The 15,000-nt window shown below is 42.4% G+C and overlaps 2 protein-coding genes across 7 annotated transcripts in view; one reads left to right on the top strand and one right to left on the bottom strand.

Moving 5' to 3' along the window:
• pknox1.1 (pbx/knotted 1 homeobox 1.1) overlaps positions 1-9,815 on the top strand; it is an 11,991-nt gene extending 2,176 nt beyond the window's left edge. For 5 of the 6 annotated variants that reach the window (XM_068571967.1, XM_068571972.1, XM_068571970.1 and 2 more), the window contains 9 exons: positions 532-659; positions 1,896-2,067; positions 4,680-4,889; positions 5,111-5,261; positions 6,591-6,688; positions 6,814-6,942; positions 7,025-7,101; positions 7,408-7,574; positions 8,132-9,815. In XM_068571967.1, coding sequence (XP_068428068.1) covers positions 532-659; positions 1,896-2,067; positions 4,680-4,889; positions 5,111-5,261; positions 6,591-6,688; positions 6,814-6,942; positions 7,025-7,101; positions 7,408-7,574; positions 8,132-8,313 — 1,314 coding nt within the window. In that variant the 3' untranslated portion in view covers positions 8,314-9,815. The remainder of the gene's footprint in view (positions 1-531; positions 660-1,895; positions 2,068-4,679; positions 4,890-5,110; positions 5,262-6,590; positions 6,689-6,813; positions 6,943-7,024; positions 7,102-7,407; positions 7,575-8,131) is intronic. The other variant, XM_068571971.1, reaches the window with a different exon arrangement.
• The window catches only part of tmprss3a (transmembrane serine protease 3a), a 77,493-nt gene continuing 71,809 nt past the window's right edge, over positions 9,317-15,000 (bottom strand). Inside the window, exons 12-13 of the mRNA XM_068573027.1 lie at positions 14,451-14,603; positions 9,317-9,969 (exon numbers count right to left, since the gene is read on the bottom strand). Of these exons, the coding sequence (XP_068429128.1) occupies positions 9,925-9,969; positions 14,451-14,603 (198 nt within the window). The 3' untranslated portion in view covers positions 9,317-9,924. The remainder of the gene's footprint in view (positions 9,970-14,450; positions 14,604-15,000) is intronic.

The following is a 15,000-nucleotide window of genomic DNA, read 5'->3' as shown; positions in this document are numbered from 1 at the left end:
TTTATGCCCCTGGATAGGCACGCACAGTATGAAAGTAAAGGAGGTGAAACTTTGCTTCTAATCAATGAATGTGGCGAGGCAGCACTCTCATTTTGATGTGTCCCTTTACTTCCATTAGGTTATGTTTTAGTCAGCATTGTGATTGGAATACAATATGTTTACAAATGGTGTGCTCATAGTAATGTGAAAGAATGCAGATATGAGTGTCAAAAATATTTAAGTGACCCAAAAATAAACTGCCAATCGGGCAGTCTGATACCAAGACTAACGACACCATCTTTGTTGTGGATCATAGTGATGAAGTCTTTGTTCTTCTTAAAGAAACAATTAGATCTTGTCTGAGAAATGCATAGTTTTTAGAAGTAAGGTTCAATCCTTGCTATTGAAGCAAGGCTCTGTGTTAAGCTTACCCTCCAGCTTCTCTGATCTTTATATGATGTCCTAATGACTCATTCTTCACCTCTTCTGTCACTGTTTCGGTCACTGTTGCTTTTTTCCTCTGTCACTCCTTTGTGTTCTTTTTTTCTGCAGATGCAAGGTGTGGTAACGGTAGACGGCGAGTCTGAGCAGAAGTTTGAGGGGACGTCGGCAGAGACGCCCAGTCAGATACCCACAGAGCCACAGACACCCATGGACGCAGACAAAGCCTCCATATATCGGTAGAGCTTATGTTGCATGTGTGTTCGTTAAGGAGAGAGAACTAGAACAACAAATCTGTGTTCTTTTCTTTCCCATTCTTGACTTTATTTCTTCCTGCTCGGCCAGAAACAAAAAGATCACTGGGAAACCTCACATGGCATCTTGGAAAACTCCTCCCCTTCGTTCTTGTGACTAGGGATGCACCGATCCGACTTTTTCCGTTCCGATAGCCATACCTGGGTTTTGGGTCTTGGCTAATACATAGTTATTAAAATAAAAAGCCGTATGTAAGTATGCCTCACTGTGTGGAAGAGACTCGGATCAGTCCTTTAATGTGCAAGGCAGCATCACGTTTGACTGTAATATTACTTTTAAACTAAAACAACAAAATATTATTATTTTTTTATATATATGTATATTAATTAATTAATTAGGGCTGGGCAAGTTAACGCAATCCTTTGACGGCGTTAATTATTTGATCATGCGTTAACTGCATTTTTTTTGCATTGGAAGGGTCTTATCACGGCCGCAAACAGGTGCTGCATTTTAAATCTCTCCCAGACTGCGTAGTTCATAACTGGGCGTCTTATTGCTCTTCCAGTCCGGCCTGCGTGAGGTCAATCAAAAAAGAAAAATAAGTAAATAAGATGCACACCATAAATGCAATACAACCACACTGTTTTTACTTTTAAGGCGATTTGTGTATGTGCGCGCGCTTCTGCAGCCTCATCGACAGATTAATCGATTATTGAAATAGTTGCCAACTTTTCTGTCTATCGGCTAATTAGTCTGACATCTGTATCGGTGCATCCCTAACTATGTATAGCTCTTTGTCTTTTAAAACGGGAAAGGGTGATGATTTTTTTCCACTGAATGTTCACACCGCCCGCTTAGAGGCTAACGGCATTATAATTTCCCCTTGGGGATTAATACAGTATATATTTATCTTTTGAGTTACCTGCTCATAATTACAAAATTATAACATCCTGAACTCTTAAATGCAATGTATGTGTACGACCATTGTAATAAGGTTTTTTAGTTTCACCTTTAGCGAGCAGCCATTGCGTCCGTCCGTCCATGAATGAAACCGGTTGCCTTAATTTTATTGTGATATGCAGGGTTTCTGTCAGCATTTGTTTTTAAATGCACATAACACCTGTTTTACTTTTTGGAATCTATGCACTAACACTGGGGAGATCGATGTGTTCATTGAAATGATGAACTCTATTCTTTGTGTGTGGGCGACCTTTTCTCAGGCATCCCCTGTTCCCTCTCTTGGCCCTGCTGTTTGAGAAGTGTGAACAGTCCACGCTGAGCTCTGATTGCATCACCTCGGCAAGCTTTGACGTGGACATTGAGAACTTTGTCCGCAGTCAGGAGAAGGAAGGCAAACCCTTCTTCAGTGAGGATCCTGAACTTGACAACTTGGTGAGATCCCTCTGCATGCCAGGGATGGACATTCTGATGTTCTTGTTTGTATGTTTAGTTTTCTGTTTATTTAGTTTCACTGTTACACACTGTACTATTTCAGTAGTTTTTTAGTAGTTGTAGCACAAGCTTCTCAAAAAAACAAACAAGTGTTGACTGGCTGGGTCAAATCACTGGCTACTGCAGAAACAAAAAGAAACATGCACTTTATTAATCCCCTTGGGGAAATTCTTCTCTGCATTTAACCCTTTCTTAATTAAGGAGCTAAGGAGTGGGATGCCCTGTAAGGCGCCCGGGGAGTAACCAGGGGTTGGGTGTCTTGCTCAGAGACACATTAACGTGTGAACTATGGGGTGACTGGGGATTGAATAGGCTACCTTGTGGTAACGGTACAACCACTCATCCCCTGAGCTACAGCTGCCCCTCAAATGCAACCTTTATGACTGGAAAACAGTTAAGTTCAGAGGTATTTGACAAGAACAAAACAGAGATGTGCTGTATTTCACAAAGAAACAAAATGGACGAACCCCAATTCACTCACACTGGCTAGTTAATGACCTTTAACCTAAACAACACAGTGAGATGAAGTCCTCTCCGGTGCTCTTGCTGCCTACCTGTTACTTGGAAATGGTCAGATGCCACAATTGGTGTCTTTTAGCTGGTGAATATGGCTTTATGTTTTAACTTGTGTAGTCTAGCTGTTTGAAATAACACGTAGGGTGCTGTAGCTGAACATGACCTCACCACGATTAACTAAGTATTTACACTTAGGTGTGTTTTGGGTCAAATCACTGTCCTTTCGGTGGCTCCAGTTAGTGGTTGCCGTTCCTGATCATCCGTTTCCTGCCTCTGCATGTCCTCCCTCACCACATCTAGAAAACTCTTTTCAGATGTGGCACTGAATGCTAATGGCATTTTTCTACGCATGAATCAGCCTTTTCCTTACGGATTCAGAACTTAGTTGAAGTCACTGCATCTCTTGACAGAATACCACCACGATTTGAAATGCAGCCTGCATATCCATTGTTTTCTTGTTTTTGTTGACAACGAGCAGTAAACATTAGCAGCGAGTGCAACAAGCTAGTGGACTGCGAGTCCTGTTTTTGCTCTGCCGCTCTGTGAAACATGGAGATCAGGGGAGAGGAATAAGCATGAGTGTGAATGTCAGCAAAACACTGAGCTGAAATAAATGCGAACCCCTCGTTTGGTCTCTCTGTTGATGCGCCACATCTCACTCATGCCATCTCACCTAAACATCTCCATGTTCTACTCTTCATCATCTTCATACCTATACTCATTTCACCTTGCTAATCTGCAGCACTTCATTGTTCACAATCCCCACATTGTTCAACCTTTTCTCTCTCATTTTCCACATTCATCAACGTAAAGCTATTCTTCTGCTCACCATCTGATGTCGAGCTACGCACTCCCCTGCCACCACCTTAACGTCTTAAATGTCTTTCAGGTTGCACCTTCGGCATCTTAGTCTGGTCTTTGTGCGCCTTCCTTTAGTCTTATACCGTGCTCCTCCCACTTCTTGAAATACGTCTTCAACACAGCCAGTTCCATCCTTTTGACGAGGTCCACACCATCTGTCCACATTCCATCTTTGACACCACGCCTTCCCATCACCTCTCTTTCCTCCTTGTGTATAGTCTCCACCATTTAATCTGGCTCACTCCATGCTCGGACCTATAGTTTTTTTTTACAGTATCGTATAACTAAGTAAGACCAAACTCATCAACAAAATGAAAACTTGGTGGTGTTAGTGTGACTGATCGTAGTTGATTGGTGATCTGTACGGTTCCCTTTCTCCATTCAACACACATGTGAACAGCAGATTAATTCCACAGTTTAGCCACAGTGTGAAATACGACCGTTATCTACTGATATTCAGTAAAAAAAAAAATGCAATCTGGAGATTGGCATTATTGCTTTCTAGTCGTCAATCCCTGATCACATACCTTTTGTGAACAACAAATCTGTGTTTGAAATTGGCTGGAGTAGATCTAACTAGAAATTGCATTTCCTGTGGAAAATGCATTGGTGTTGCCATCGTGTCCTTAAGAAGCTGAATATTTGAATAATTTAACTTTTTTCTGTAGCTGAAAATATGAAGGAGCTGAAGAGGTCCAAAATACGTACGGAAGAAGAAGAAGAAGTTTAAGTTTTTTAAAGATTTGAAGAACAATAGTTGGAATGCTGAAGAATTCCAACTAATAACGTTTGCAGCACCAAGCTAACAACTAATGTTCAGAGGTTAGATTTAGTTGCTGTATGATGCATTCATGCTCTATTTAGTAAAAATAAGTATCCAGTTGTTTGAACAAAAATAGATATTAGACAGGAAATGATGAGCTGCCTAGCACTAGCTCTAAGCTTCATAACCCTAGCTCTAAGCAGCTTCTATATCATTAAAACTACTAACAAGATTTTCAAAATTATTTAAAATATAATAATTGATGTCCAAATTATTTGAACTGTGCATTTCTATGGTAGAGCAAGGTCGTCTTTGAAACAGAGGATCGGTGGTTTGATCTCCGGGTCCACTAGTCAATGTTGACATGTCCTTGGGCAAACGTTTTTATTTTTTGTAATCTTCTGATCGCTAGATGGTGAAAGCCATCCAAGTGCTACGAATCCACCTGCTGGAGCTAGAGAAGGTGAGTGACCTGTGTAAGGACTTCTGCAGCCGCTACATCGCCTGTCTCAAGACCAAGATGAATAGCGAGACTCTGCTGAGTGGAGATCCAGGGAGCCCGTACTCCCCCGTACAAAACCAGGTTCAGGGCTTTTCCCCCACCAAGACGCCGGCATGGACAGTAGGTGCACTTTACTTATTACCACTTAACACACAAATACGTGGCTCTGTTGGTGTTTTTGCAGTCATACTGTCCATGTTGTTTTGCTGTTCAACCTATTTCATTGCTCTAACCTGCTACTCAGTATTTGCTCAAGTTCAATATCAATGTGCTTTAAAGAATGAGCCATCAACACACACTTGACTTTGGCCCATTCTGTATTGTTGCTCTTTGTTATGCAGACCCCCAGCTCTATCTCGGGGACCATCAGTCCCCAGGGTCAAATTGTGGTGCCAGCATCGGCTCTGCAGCAAGGGAACGTTACTGTGACAGCAGTCAACCCCACCCAGGTGGTTGCAGGTATGTCACCATGGCATACAACCCCTCCCTCAGGTACTGTACTGTTCTCATTGCAGCTCAGATGTTGTCACTTTGGTATAGGGGTGGCCCAGACTAAGACATTCCATAGTCAAAAGTAACATTTTGGTCGCTTAAAAATGTCTCATTCAGCATTGAGTTATATTTAACTCCACTCATCTGTGGCGTCAACTATACATATAAAAAGAATAACAAAATGCATACAAAATACATTTATTTAATACTATAGTGTGTGAGTAAAATATGTGTGCTTTTATTTAGCCTTTCTGGGGCCTTTGTAAGATGCTACTCCAATGGTCTGACAAATTTGGATGGTGCAACTTCATCTAGATGGTGATTTAGTCACGCACATAAAGGAGATTGATTGAAAGCAAAAGTCTGTTATTTAGACCAAAGTAGGCTATAGATCAGTGGTGGGCAAACCTTTTGGCTAAGGGGCCACAATGAGTTTTGAAATTTGACAGACGCACAAGGCTTAGCATAGTAAAACATCTCGCGAATGTTACTGGAACCTGAAAGGGGCCGTAACTTATCTCCGTGGCTTCTTCTCCATAAAGAGTTACCATTCCCACCATGGAAATAACCACTTGTTGTTCTTTATGCGTGTTGTGTAAATTCCACATAGGTCGGAACGTCAAACTCGATTGTGTCTGGGTTCACATTATTATCTATAGTCCCACAACAGCGTCTGAATGACGACCCTTACCAGCGCTACTTCAGGTGGACCAGCAGCAGTTTAATTTACGGCAGGACGGAGGTGATGACGGGCGGAACTTATCAACGCTGATTGGCTTACACCACGCGTCAAACGCGCTATTCCGCCCAGCCGAGACTTTGCATGTAATGTAGTCGTGCGTAAAATTCGCAATGCTTTTGGTGTCAACAATGCAGCATTTGCATCCTTGGTGGAAAAGTGGTGGCTGACATTGTATTCTTTGATTACCGCAATGTTTTCTTGGCCATAAATAAGACACACAGCCTTTGATCGTACTTCGGTGGAAAAATATAGCAGTCCACTCCTCGATAGATATGTACTTTATTTAACACTCGGCACTCACTGTCGACTTTTCATTTCTTTGGTCCACTCATTATTACAGAAGGGCTCAATAGAGGCTGGCAGGCAGAACCCTATGTCACATAAGCGCGCAGGGCGGCGCAATCCCATTGGTCTGATGTGCGTTTCTATATATATTTTAAGAATTACAATACTCGCCTTTTCCCCCAACTGTGATGTTTCAATTGTGAGACGAGCAGTGGAACCATGTGTGTGTGTGTGTGTGTGTGTGTGTGTGTGTGTGTGTGTGTGTGTGTGTGTGTGTGTGTGTGTGTGTGTGTGATTTCTAGGTGGCACGGTGTACCAGCCTGTTACAGTTGTCACTCCACAGGGCCAGGTGGTAACACAGGCTCTATCTCCCGGGACAATACGCGTCCAAAACAATCAGGTTGTTCATCTGTCTTTGTGACTGTGATGCTGGTGTATATTATATATCCTAAAATGGCAATTTTCTTGCAATTAGTTTAAAATTCAGAAACAGAAAGGTGTCTGAATGAAAGTCTGTCTGCTCAGCTTCAGCTGCAGTTCCACCAAGACCTGAACCTCTTTAGTCATGACGACAACTCCACCAAGAACAAACGTGGCGTTCTACCCAAACACGCCACTAATGTCATGCGCTCGTGGCTCTTCCAGCACATTGGGGTGAGTCTATGTGCATCAAATCTATTGCTTATGCAACTCCTCAACCCTGAACAAGACCACTAACCTATGTCCTCTCCTTTAGCACCCATATCCAACGGAAGATGAAAAGAAACAGATTGCCACTCAGACAAACCTGACACTGCTGCAGGTCAACAACTGGTGAGTTTGGCCAACTAAGACAATTCAGTTCCGTTGATATGCGGGGCAGGGATGTATGTCAAGATGCTCTTTTCTACCCACTGTAGGAAACTAATTGCTCAGTCAGCTGATTGGCTAAAAAGATGAGTAACAACTGGCTTTTAATGTCTAGGATTAACAATTCTTCTTCTTCCCCAGATTGAATTGTTGCATTTTAGTGGTAAATGATTTTATCACTGTGTTCCAGGACCAAACATCTGCCAGAAACTACAAAACCACGCATTCCAGTCAGTACCGTCGCAGATCTCAGTTGTCTTGTGTCTACAGGTTTATAAATGCCCGGAGGCGGATCCTGCAGCCCATGTTGGACGCCAGCTCCTCTGAGACGCCAAAAGCCAAGAAAAAGACTCCTCAAAACCGGCCCCTGCAGCGCTTCTGGCCTGACTCCATCGCCACTGGAGGAGGCACCCAGCAGCAAGTGACCATGCCCGACGGTACGCACCGGGGTTTAGTTTGTGTTCAAGTTAAAGAGAAACTCAAAATGTGTTTTGGAGGGTTATCAACCATGGTGCTCGGACTGATCCACCACTAATCATTATACAGTTTGCTGGCCGGCTTGCTATTTTGAGGTCCGTCTGATCTATTTTTGCTTGATTTGCTTCTTGGTTGGTGTGGACGCACTAAGACTTTCAAATCCAGAAAGTTTGTTTGTAGTGATTAGTCCTGGTGTTTAACACAACTTGTGAACATGTTTCTTCTTTGTCAGTTTAATGAGTTGTTGATCAAGACCTTTGTACACGCAGGTCTAAGTAGCTAGTTATTGAGCCTGTCAGCAAACACAGCAAAGGATAAACCCAGGAGGAGTGTTGATGTGTCTGTGTGCACTAGGATTCAACCAAAATATCATCTCGTTACTATTTGGATTATTGATATAAACTGTAACTGGATGGGTTGGTGGAGGCCAGGCAGTAATTCTAGATTTGAGTGTTGTTTTTTTACTTCCCATGCATGGTAATAAGCTTTCACTCTAATTATTTCCTGTTGTTCTCAGGCACAATGGTGACAATGAACATGGAGGGTCTGCAGAGCCTGACGTCAGACGGCGCCACCTTGGCGATACAGCAGGTGATGCTGGGAGGCCACAGTGAAGATGAGTCGGGGGACAGCGGGGACGAGGACGACGACACGGACATGGCCGGGCTGGGCCTGGACAACAGCGACTCATTGCAGTAGACGAGCGTCGAGACGCGAGACGAGCGTCAATAGGTCGACAGGTTCTGCGTGTGTTGTCAAGCACACTGTGGATCATAGTACAAACACACATTAGGTTTACATAGAGCACAAAACTACAGGACAGAACGCTCCTGCACTCTTCCAACCCTCCACCTGCTGAACTTGTGAACATCAGGAGTTTCATTTCAGAAACAGTTTTTTAATTATTTAGTTGATGTATGCGAGTGCACTTTTTTTGTATATTTAAACTTAACCAGATTAAATCAAACAAACGGAAGAAAAAAGAAGTGTTAAAAACACTCAAAGCAAGTTTGTATGCTCCGTTAAATGACTGATTTCTGATTTATTTCCTCCCCTCCCCGGTTGAATTATTGTTTTGGATGCCAACACTTTCAAGTTGTATCTGTAAGGGTTTGTCTTTTTGCATGCTTGTGTTTTGAGTAGATGTGACACTCCTGTGACTGACTGACTCCACGGCTCTCACACAGGCTGCAGGCCAGGCGGAGCCCAGGTGAGACATTGAGAAAAAAAAGGAGATGCTTATTTTTATATACAAATGTTTGAAATTAGTAGGGGGGTTTTGGTTTCATTTTTGTGTTTTGTAAGGTATATTTGTGTACAGATTCATAATTAAAGCTATTGACCCTGTTTTCCAGGGTTCTTTGACGTTTTCTAAAAAACAGAAAAATTAATTGAATGCTGATAAATTGCTATTTCAATTGGTTTGAAACGTACAATTACATCAAGGCCTTACCTGTGTTCTTTTTTGAAGATTTTCTTCCAAGAAGCACAAAAAGAAAGTCTGACACTTTTTGAAATTGGTCAAAAGGACACTAAACTACAGAACACTTCTGTAAAGCATCATTATGAATTTTACTTTGTGAACTGAAACTTGCAGTTCTCTTATTTCGTTGAATAGAGCTCCGGTTTGACCCTCATTGTGTATACCATGCAGCACTCTTTTAATCATTTTACGGTAATGGCGTACTTCTCAAATGCACAATTCAGAACACTATGCTAATCACACAATCACAATCGTCTTGAGAAACCAGTGAAATCCATCACGTGTCAAACATTTATTTATGTACAGAAACATTCAAACAAAGAGCAGTTGGACCGTTCCTTTCTTCATTGCCTGCCTAAAGTACTTGGACTGCAGCCTACATACACGTCGTGAAAGATTCAAATCTCTTTATCAATATATTGATATTACTTCACAAACGGGGGTGCCTCTTGTTTGAATATCTGTAATATCGTGCTTTACAACAATTGTCTGTCAATAAGTGCAGAAATCTGCTTCATATCCCTATTGTAAAATTGAGTTGAAATGGATAATTTCTTGCAGCCTGAGGGTGCAGTGGCTCTAAGGCCCTCGCTGAGCTCTCGATCCCCACACGTCTGTCTGGCTTTTTATAAAGCGTTGTTCACTTTTCTCGTCTGTTTTGCCTTAGAGCTTTCTATTTTGGAATAAATGATGCCTAACTCTCTGCTGAGCACTGTATCTTTTATCTGACAAAATTGGCCCTCACAGGATATGTAAGGATGGTGTGATAGTTTCTCTTTTTTTATGTCAAATGTGGAAACCCCAGCCAAAGACTGAGTAACGATGGTTCAGTTGTCTGTGCTCAGCGTCGGAGAATTGTGAGCCTCTTCTCTCTGAAAGACAATGCAGAAATGGACCATTACATAGACGTGGAGGGTTGTACTCGATATGTACACTGCCATGCACAGGTTTCACAAACCTACACTTGGATGAAGTGGACCTGAGTAGTCAGACCGTAGCACACTCAATACACGGTACGTTCATACATGTGTGGACAGCAAAGACCTGCGGAGCCACACAGCACCACCATGAGCATGGAGGCGGTCACGAGAAGGAAAAAAAAGAAAAGGAGACGCTCCTGTTGACCAATGTGGACCGACCCACGAAGCCACTTCAACCACCAGCGCGGACTCTGCCGCCGCAATTACGCAGCACCTAGGCCATCGCGTGCCGGACCTCACTTTCATTGCACCACAGGGTTTCAGAGACCCTCTGACTCGTGCGTGCGTTAGACTCCTTGGTCCGTCTTTCAAGACGGGTCGGGTGGGTTGCTGACATCGCCGCACACCCCTGATGCCCTTGGTGTGGGCCAATACCTGCTCTGGCGAGTTTAAATGTCAGGTGGCCATCATGGTGTGGTTTGTCCAGCCAGTGATATCCAGTAGGGGTGATTTGGTTTAGTGCATAGTAGTCCAGATGTTATCGCCAAGTTTCAGTGAGACAGAGGATATCAAGATTGTTGTCGGTAATTCATTAATTGATGATTAGATCTTTGTTGCTTAGTGACCGGAAATGTTAAACAGAGCAATTATCAAGGAGGGTTTTGTGTTTAATTGAGAGGATTTGGGTTCTGCGGTTGCCTGAATTCACATGCCGTTTGTTGTGATGGCGTAATAAGAGGGTGGGCTTGCGTTGATGCTGATTCCACAGAGTTGGCTTTGCAGATTGAACTTGCACTCGGAGCCAATGTGGACATCACTGGAACAGATGCAGGAGAGGTTGTTTCTGTTTATGGCTCTTTAAATGTGGGGTGGGAGTGGCAGCCTGTCTGTCACAATAGTCTGAATTGAGAGCGCTGCAGATGAGGGGGTTAATAACAGATCGAGTCAGTAGGGGGAACTAAGAGTAGAAGAATAGAAGAGAAGGGGGTGTGTTTGTGAAGAGTAAATAGTCTTGTGGACAGGATTGTACAGCGTTCTGTAAGTTAGCCGCCAGCAGGCGGCTACACAGCTTGTTGAGGTGTATACCAAAGAGGAAGAGCAGTTCCAGAACAGATTCAAGTTGTCAATGAAGCCCACTTTGTGGGTCCTGCAGGTAGACTAGAGCCAGGTGTGGAGACTGAGAACTCTGCTGAGTGTGGGGATTGGACCACTGGGTTGGACAGTCCACAGCTGTTTAAGGGGTGTGGAAGCTTTTTTGGATTAATCTTGGTCAACTCAGACATTTGGAGGACGGTGTCGTTGATTCCCAGGTAATTTACCGATCGGTGGTCGGGAATGCTCACACCAGGCGGGGAAGTTTTTTAAAAGTATGTCTAGGATCGTCGCTGCGGGGAAACAATGTGTGGCTGCATCCCCAATTATCAGTGTGGTTGAACAGAAAGGGGGACAAGGGGGTTGCACCGTGTGCTTAGCACAAATGGATTTGGTCAGTGATGACCAAGCCTGGACTGGGACAAAAATTCGGCTGTGGACTTTTTGGTCCAGACTGGCCCACCACAATCCACACGCAGATACTGTGCCAACTCGGTACTGTACATATAATCACACAAGCCCTTAGTAACACTACTATACTGAATTATATGAATAATATAATCAATGGGTGGGCTTGGGGTCTCTGGTGAGAGAGATGATGTACTGGGCACAAACCTGGATGTGAAAAGTAGAGAAATAGTATTAGGAATTACAGAATATGTTGAACACCTCTAATATGTATGCAGACGTTTAATTGTAACAGTAGTTTTTCAGTGTTTCATTAGTTTTAACTGTATAATGTGAAATGGGTCATTGTCTCCTTGTTTCTTATTTGATGGAATTTAATCTGAAGATTTCCATAAATAAGTGTTAAAAAAAAAAGAAAAGGAAGTATAATAAACCATAAACATTGACAACAAAAAAATAGGTAAAACATATTTTACCAAATTGGACAATGGGCTTAAAGAAAGTGTATTCATACTTTAAATACTTAACTCTGGTGACCTGATTTGTAATTCTAAAAACTGTGAAAAAGCAGATCTGCACGCTCAAACCACACCACCATAAAATAGTGGTTAATTAATCAGGATAGTATATCATTTTCCAACACTTTAGAACTAGACTTACACCACACGTTATTATGTCAAGTAAAGTTCATAGACAACGTTTCTGAACATTTAGTGAATGTTTATCCACAACATGTTAGCTAGCACACACACCTGCTATCACCACCACCAATCTCCTCCTCCCCCTCCTGTACCACCATGGCAGCGAGAGCCTCACTTTCACTGTCCGACACCTCCTCCTGAGAGGGACCCACCGCTGCCGGCCCTCGCAGCAGCAAACATGTTTATTATATTTCTGTTCTGAGCAGCATCAGTTGCGACAACTGGGCCTATCATAGTGCCACTGGGCCGCTGTGTTCACACCGAACGCGGCGCGAATATTCGCGGCGCGTCTACCGTGTCAGTTTACTTGCTTGACAATGCGTCTTTACATACAAAAAAAAATAAAAAATATCCACTCATATTGACTCAAGCTTATTAATACATCCTAAACCTAAATTAAACGACATTTCATTTGAAAGCCTTGTTCTTAGTCTTTCACATCCAACTTGGAAAACAATACAGCCGATTTTACTTGTTATAGTGTAACAGGCATATTGTCGGTATTCTGAATTTCTATCTTATTTTTTTAACGAATACGGTTATTATTGTTGGTGATTTTAATATTCATGTGGATGTTGGCTGTGATAGCCTCAGTGCTGCATTTATCTTATTGTTGGATTCGATTGACTGCTTTAACCACACCCTTAACTGTTTTCTTGCCTATGGCGTTGACGTGGAGCATTTAAAAGTGTTTCCACAGAACCCTCATTTATCAGACCATTACCTTATAAATTTGAGCTTACACTACCGGAGTGTACGGTGTTTCTACCCCACATGTCTAACTCGCAGTGCTGTTGCTAGATTTAAGTTAGCGATTCCTTCTGCATTTGAAGGAATCGCAGAAGGAAAGAACAGAGGACTCCTGTTGTCCATCCTCGATTTATCATCTTGTCGACTGGCTCACTGAAAATGACACTGGACTCGATACTCCCTCTAAAAAAGAGGATCACTAAACAAAGAAGGCTTGCTCCATGATATAACCCTCAGAACCTTAAAGCAAACACCAAGGAAGCTTGTAAGGATATGGTGTTCCGAAAATTTTTAAGAATAGTTAGTTTGACGATAGTCTGAGAACATATAAGAAGGCCCTCCGTAATGCCCACCCCATCCCAACCCCAAAAATGGGGTCAGAATTCTTTACGACACGAAAGTGAAAGAGGGCCCCCAAGTTACGAAATTATCATTTTTTATATCCCTAGTTTGATGATTGGTGCACTTCATTGGCACACTTCACTTGATCAAAGTCAGGGATACTGTTAACACAGTGCTATTTTAAATGCATGCTGTTTTTTTTAAACTTCTTTCCTGTGTTCTATCATTAACTAACCGGTAACCATCAACTAAACCAGTAACATATATACTGCTATATGAACCTTTTTCTGGTCTCACAAGTGTTTTCTGTATATTATACCTTTTGAAATTCTTCAAAAAGCCCTTGTGACTGAGGAGATATTCTGTATTTAGTATAGGTATGCAAACCATTGGGAATTACTGAGAAATGGCTGGGAATTTTTACCTTTTTAATTAGCGCCTTTCTACTAGATATTATCAATGTGTCTACTAACAGGTCATGTGCCGCAGTATTTTAAAGTAGCTGTAGCAGTAACCTCTTCGAGGTGTTGGCTAACGGATTACTGTAACTCCTTATTATTAGGCTGCTCAGATAATGCTGCAGCTTGTGTACTAACGAGGACTAGGAAGAGAGATCACATTACACATTACTCCTGTATTAGCTGCTCTGCACTGGCTTTCTGTAAAATCAAGAATCACATTTGAAATCTTTCTCCTCACTTACAAAGCCTTTATTGGTGATACCCCATCATATCTTAAGGAGTTCATATATTACCGCACTAGAGAACTGCGCTCACTAAATGCAGGGCTGCTTGTGGTCCCCATAGTCTTAAAAAGTAGGATTGGGGCCAGAGCCTTCAGCGATCAAGCTCCTCTTCTGTGGTTCACGCCCTCTTTCCGCTGCAACTGGTTGCAAAAAAGTGAAAAATCAATTAACCACATGAAGTGGTGAGTGAGTAAAATGGGGCGAAAAAGTGTTGTGAATATTCACAAGGCTTTTGGTGTGAACACGGCATAAGATGTGGCTAAAACTGGATACAAATGTAAATTTGAGAAAGAAAGCAGAAGCAGCCTAGCAGTTGCCCCAAGCCAAATTGAGTTTGAGACCCCTGTTCTAAAGTGTTAGGTCTTGAAACAAGACACAGCTTGTCATGTACTGACCTCCATCTGTTGCCGGATCCAGCTGAGCGACCATGTAATGCGCGTGTAAACGCCTGGCTTGTTCCTCTGAGCACAGCCATCTCCCCAGCTGGTTGCACCAACTAGCTTCCATACAGACGAGTCCTCACAGGCTAAAGGTCCTCCACTGTCCCCCTGTGTAAACACACACACAAAGTCTCACTTATCAACGTCTCACAACTTCGTAAACGGATGAAATTCCAGCAAAAGAGAGAATACATTGTTATATTTACTTTTGTCATAATGGAAGATTTGTGTGAACTTTTGGGAGTATTTTAAAATCAATAATTATATTTCTATGAAGTTTGGCTAGTTTTGGTATAGTCAAAATGTATGATGACGTTTTACAGTTCCCATAAGTAGGGTCGAGCGACTGACATAGTCAGTCCGAGAGGACCATGTTGAAATTGTTAGGGATATTATTATTAGGGTCCGAGCAACTGACTTAGCCGTAAGGGGTATTATTAATATAATGCCAATTTTTATTTTAGAACTGTTAGAAAAATTCACTCGACCCCTCGGAGTAAAATCA

The sequence above is a fragment of the Clinocottus analis genome, unplaced genomic scaffold (genome assembly GCF_023055335.1).
Source record: "Clinocottus analis isolate CAN_PGR_092001 unplaced genomic scaffold, fCliAna1.0.p SCAF_12, whole genome shotgun sequence".
Taxonomy (NCBI): domain Eukaryota; kingdom Metazoa; phylum Chordata; class Actinopteri; order Perciformes; family Cottidae; genus Clinocottus; species Clinocottus analis.
The sequence above is the reverse complement of the archived record's forward strand: the minus strand, read 5'-3'. Positions and strand labels throughout refer to the sequence as shown.